Source organism: Chiroxiphia lanceolata, chromosome 3 (genome assembly GCF_009829145.1).
Source record: "Chiroxiphia lanceolata isolate bChiLan1 chromosome 3, bChiLan1.pri, whole genome shotgun sequence".
Taxonomy (NCBI): Eukaryota; Metazoa; Chordata; class Aves; order Passeriformes; family Pipridae; genus Chiroxiphia; species Chiroxiphia lanceolata.
This window is the reverse complement of record NC_045639.1, coordinates 115,181,148-115,187,147: the sequence shown is the minus strand read 5'-3', so window position 1 is coordinate 115,187,147 and position 6,000 is coordinate 115,181,148. Positions and strand designations below refer to the sequence as shown.

General features: G+C 49.0%; 1 protein-coding gene across 3 annotated transcripts in view; it reads right to left on the bottom strand.

Annotated features, from left to right (window-relative positions):
* Window positions 1-275: 275 nt before the first annotated feature.
* KIF13B (kinesin family member 13B) overlaps window positions 276-6,000 on the bottom strand; it is a 128,266-nt gene continuing 122,541 nt past the window's right edge. For 2 of the 3 annotated variants that reach the window (XM_032683421.1, XM_032683422.1), the window contains exon 40: window positions 821-5,270. In XM_032683421.1, the coding sequence (XP_032539312.1) occupies window positions 4,978-5,270 (293 nt within the window). In that variant the 3' untranslated portion in view covers window positions 821-4,977. Of the gene's footprint in view, window positions 294-820; window positions 5,271-6,000 lie in introns of those variants that run through there. The other variant, XR_004356177.1, reaches the window with a different exon arrangement.

Sequence of the window (6,000 nt, the reverse complement as noted above, 5' to 3'; positions counted from 1 at the left end):
GGAAGGCGTTACAACCACCTTCCAGGAAGAGCAGGGTTTGAACAAAGTAATGCTACTTCAAACAGCTCCTGTGTTTCAGCCAAAAAGTGGGGGGTTTTTTCTAGTTTGTTTGTTTGTTTGTTTTTTTTTTTAAATTTCAGAAGGTAAAACATTAAAGGGAAGTGGCTTTAAAGGGAGGAAAAAAAAAAAAAAGCTGTGTTTTCGTGTGCTGATTGCAAGACAACGCTGATAAAAATACTTCTTTGCTCAACGACTTCCAGTGAGGATGGTGGGATCAACGCGGTGTTTGTTGCCTAAAAAAAGAGCCAAGATAAAATAAAGCTACCCCCAAAAAAATAAATCACAGTCAAACCCTGCCAGGTGTTTCCAACATGAAGCTGTATTTGGGAGAAAAATGGTGCCAAGGAGAAAGGGAGTAATGTGCCCCAGGGAGGGGTTTAAAGTCATCTCAGTGCCCTGGAACATTGAGGGGGGGGGACTCATCACCCCCAAGGCGTTTTTGGCCCCAGGGTTGGTTCTGGCAGTTCCCTGAAGCACTGACCTCCCCCCCTGCAGCCATCGCCAGACTCCCACCTGGCCATGGATATGAGGAAAAATTTCTTCGTGGAAAGGGTTGTCCAGCCCTGGCACAGCTGCCCAAGGGCAGTGGTGGAGTCCCCGTTCCTGGAGGGATTTAAAATCCTTGTGGATGTGGCACCTGGGGAATGGCTCAGTGGTGGCCTGGGAACAGCTGAACTGCATCTTGGAGGACTTTTCCTACCTAAACTATCCCTGATTCTAAACACTTTGGTGACACAAACTGGCCCAACAAAGCACAGACTTCCCAGCTCTAAAGAAGACGTTTATTCAGGTCCTGCAGGCGGCATCGCACGTATATAATACAATATTACAGTCATTTAGTTTTGTACAGATACAATTAAAAACTTTACAGCTCATTACAAAGTCTCTTTGGATTTCAGCTCATTTAAAGTACACAGAGCCCCCCCCCTCAGTGGCAGTGACCCCTTGGTATGTACAGACCCCCGACACGGACACGGACACACGAGCTGGGACCGGCTCCCCTGGGGGGACAAGGGACATGGGTGGGGGCTGCAGGGAACCCCAGTGGTCCCTGGGTTAGGAGGAGGGTGGAGGGGGTAGAAAAACAGAGGAGATGGAGAAACAAGACACTTATTCATGACCCCAGCTCGGGGTGTCGTGTAGTGTGACCAGCCTGCACCGTTCCTTATTGCCACCGTCCTTCCCTAAAATCCAGGCAGCCCAAGGCTGGGAGACCACTCAGCCCCCCACCCCTGGCTGCTGCTCCAGGGATAAGGCACTGGGAAACAACGTCTTGTGCAAAGAACTGGCAGTGCCAGTGGAAGGACAACACGGGCACCGACACGGACACGGCTCCGGCAGCTCCGAGATGGCACCAACTGGGATGTGTAACACCCAGGCTCTGTTCCTACAGGGATTCACCACTGGGTGGGAATGAGGGGGTTCTTGGTTTGTAGGAGAGCACAGGGGGGTTGAATATCCCACCTCCCAGGAGCTTCCACCTCAACCATGGACAAAACTCTGCTTAAGGACTCAGGAGGCGTTTCCATACAAAATCTGTTTCCATCAGTTTTCATCAACTAAACCACATCATCAGCCACCAGAGAGCCAAGGCCCTTGGAGAAAACAGGCAAGATTTTGGACACAGAGATCAAAACACCTCAAGAGCTGAATATAACACAGGAACAAGCCTTGGTTTGGAAAAAAACCCCAAAAAGTCCCTCCAAAAGGCCTCCTCTAAGACACGCCACATCCCATGGGGAAGAGGGGACCCACGTGGGGAGGAGAGGACCCCCCTGTGGACACAGGGATGGATGGTGCCTTTCCAACCCACCAACAATTTTCCACACCAGAATCCGAGACCCCACAGTTCAGGGACACAGCCAAGATTGAACCCCCGGGGAGACACCAGAGATAAGACACAACAAATTACACTTTCCTGCATTAAATATTCTCCTTCCCTGTATAAAGTGCATGAAAATCTTGGAAAATATGCATAGCTATTCACAGAGCAGCCTCAGTGCTGGGCGGTTCCAGTTAAGAGCACCTCCTCCTTTAGGCTGAGAGTAGAGATTTTCTAATGTTAACAATAAAAAATATGTATTATTACCTTCATGATGGTTTTTAACTGTGTTTCTGGTTAGCTGGTTTAGCTGGTGCGAAGTAACAGATGGCTTTGAGCAGAGGAACATGCACTCACTGTGCCAAAATCTTGGAAAATATCTTTAGGAGAAAACTCGTGTGCCCAGGAAAGCTGTGGGGGAGCAGGAGGGAGTCAGGGAAGTCCTCTGGGAACATCCTCATGGCTGAATTTGATGAGTTTGGCTTTCTGGCTTTCTTGTGCTGCATTGGGGCAATTTTAGGGTGGAATTGGAGGAGAGGTTTAGTTTCAGAAGTCAAAGAAGATGGTGAAACCCAAGAGGGCTCTGAGACTCTCCCTCCACAAAGGCATTGAGGGCTCTGGTGGCAGAGCTGCTTGTTTTCATCACCCACTGATGCCTGGAAACATCTCAGCCCTACTGAAGACTTTGCTTCCAGGACAAGTTATCCCAGAGGAGGCAGCAAGGATGGTCTGTTAAACCATCCTTCATACCCCTCTCCATGGTTCTGTAACATGATAGAAGGCAGGAGGAAGGCAATCCAGCCTGGATCAGTCGGGTGCAGCTCCAACCACGTGCCCCAGATGTGCAAACACCAAAATACGTCCTCACATGGTCGGAGCTGGGGCAGAGGAATTTATAGTGGGCAGCAAATCCAGTGAAATATTAACCCAGTTGCCTTTGCTCGGGCCTTTCCCTCCTGCAACCTGGACACCTTTCCATGGGTCCCACGGAACTCCTGGTTTCACAGACAGCGGCGCAAGAAAAGAGGCTTCAAAAGGACTGGGTCAGGTTCTTCCCTTCATACCTCCCCCAAAGGGGACACCAGGCAAACATGGAGGAGTTTTAAAGACACCCCTAAATCCAGTAACTAAAATGCTGAGACTAAACCCACACAACTACAGGGGAGGGGTTGTTTCACGTCAGCTACTTCCTGCAGCCCATCGGAACAAAGTGCATCAGAAACGTGTTTAAGAGGCATTGAATTCATTAGAGGGTGGTCTTTCACCAGCAAGACTCATCAGACCCCCAGGTTGTATCTATAAAACCAGTTTTAATTTTAAAACCCGAGATTTTAGCATCTGAATTCTTTACTCCCAAATTCCTGCTGTCGCGGCTTGGATGCACAGGAGCTTCATGCAAAGGAAAAGGAGGGAAAAACTGTACACTAAAAATATCTTTAAAAGTTGCTCTGTACATTTTATATTAAGATTTCTTGAGGAAAATTTAGGAAACACTGAAAAGAAGTTACACCAAGCTGGAAGGATATACAAATCCCTGGAAGTCCTATGCAGGAACTCAGCCCGCTTATTTCGGCTACAGATTAGTTTCTATTTTAATTTTATTCCTTCTGCATAAATGATATTAATTACAGTAAATCAGCATAATTAGCTCCTTCTCTGAGCATCCCTATCTCCTCTGATGACAATGTAGCTTTCCCTTGGACCTCAGAACCAGATGGTTTAAGGCACTTGGATACCCACGGGCAGCGGCTGGATCGATATTAGAGTTTAATCATCGATTTAACATCCTAAATAGTCCCCACACAGCTAAAACATCTATTGCTCAAGCTCTCCAGTCCCCCCAGGATGACTAAACAAGACACAAACAGCTCAGAATAGTAAAATCTGTGGTTTTTCCATGATTTGTTAGAAAATGAGTGTGTGCAGGTCGATCTGTGCACAGGCATGGACACACCTACAGACAGATGTCACCTGTGCCACAGGCAGTTAAAAACCAGCCACAGTTACCACAAATAAAATCAAGTTTTATAAAAACTCCCACTTTAAAGAGGGAGCTGGGTTTTGGGGATGAGCTGGCGACGGAGGCACCTCCTCTTTGGATCGGCGCTCGGGATGGTGCTGGGAGAGGCTCCTCTGTGGATGATTGTAAAGCGCAAACATTTCGTGTTTTAAAAGAATAAATAAAAATAAATAGACTGGATTAATCCCATTATGAGGACAGAGATCCTCTGCTTTGCTTAACTGGTAAAATTCCAAGGGTCTCCAAAGGTTGGGTGGGAACATGGAAGCACTTGAGTGCTGATATCTCTGCAAAAATCCTCTTGGCCCACTGGGAAGAACCAAGGGGAAGGTCCTGCCACCCTGGGGAAAGTGAGAGGGGATCCTGGCACGGTGAGAGTGCACATTAAATGGATCAAAAATATTACAGAGCACGTCATGGGCCTTCTCCCATTCCCACCAAACCAGGTGGAAAGACTGTGCTGATTTCCACAGGAGAGTGGGACAACGGGACAGTAATCCACACAGGCACTGGTTCCACTCACAAAACCCATGGGTTGTTGCTTTTTTAAATAAAGGGGGGTTGGGGGCTCTTTATTTCCCAATAAAGTTCTCTGTTCACTTCCCTGCCTGTCTGGAATCATCCCAACTTCACCCTTTCATTGTGGATTCCGCCACGGAGACGCAGCTCTTACGGAACTGGAAAAGAACTGTTGTTTTGGGGAGGCTTTTTAGAATCACCCTGTACAGCGAGGGGAGTATTTTGTAGCTGCTGGGAAGCCACGCCACGATCTGAACAATTTACCTCTGGAAGCTGGAAGAGAGGGAGGTCACACCCACCCACCGCCACGCGCCATCACCGGTCGTCATCGGTCACCCCCCGGAGCGCCACGATTTGTAACAGGAAACGAAGGATGGAGATCCAGCACCATGACAAGGCAAGGAATTATCGTGTCAATCACCCAAAGCAGAGAGAAGAAACCCTTCATTAGTGTTTGCCACCAACTGGGAGTTCGGATGGGTCGGTTTTCTCTTCCCGGAGCCGTCGGCTCCGCCAGCCGCGCCCCGCGGCCTTCGCCGCGCCGGGTTGGGCTGCCTCAGTTTGCCCAGGATTTCCTGTTCTCCGCGTTCTTCTGGCTCTTCTCCAGCCGTAGTGTGGATCCTCCCTCTGCCTTGGCCAGGGCCGTGAGGGAGGCCAGGTTGGAGGCTGAGCCGGAGAAGTTGCCGCTCCGCCTGTTCTCGGCGGCGGCTCCTCCCTGCAGCCTCAGCCCGGTGCTCCGCCGGCGCGTCGGGCCCGTGGCCCTTCTGACTCTGCCCGGTTTCACCAGCAATCCGTACCCTGGGTTGCACCTGAAGTACTGCTTCCCTCCGATGGAGCCATCGTTCTTCCCTGTGGCAAGAGAACCAGAGAATCACGGAATGGTTTGGCTTGGAAGGGACCTAAAACATCATCTCGTTCCAACCCCGACACCTTCCACTCTCCCAGGTTGCTCCAAGCCCTGTCCAGCCTGGCCTTGGACACTTCCAGGGATGGGGTAGCCACAGCTTTCTCTGGGCAACCTGTGCCAGGACCCTCACAGGGAAGGATTTTTTTCCTAGAAAATGGGGTTTATTCTGTGTAAATGTAAGAAGGAGGCAAGGAGAACATTCTGAGAGGAGAAATGATTGTTCCCTAAAAATACACCCCGGAGGTAAAACTTCCCTGCTGAACAACAGCAAAGCCACCACATGGAGACAGTGACTCGGAACAGGACACTCCATCTTGTCTTTCCCTCCCCACTTGCTATTCAGAGGAATTCTTTGATTTCCCCAGAAGTGGTAAATAATCTGTTCCATTAGCAAAGTAGCACGAAGGAAGGGAAAAAGACATTTAAAAGAGCATTTGGCTTTCTGAGTTGATGTTTGTAGTTGAGGAGAGTCACTGTTTCCATGTCATAAACCCTCCACAGAACAGGAAGAAATCAAAAATCTCAAATTCCCCCAGGACAGAGACCACTCCCATCTGTAAAGAGAATGGGGAAAAAATCCAACAGCTCTTTAAATGACATAAAGCCACCCCATTTATTTTAGGGGTGTTTCCTTCTTTCTATCACCATCACCACATTGGATGTACCCTCATG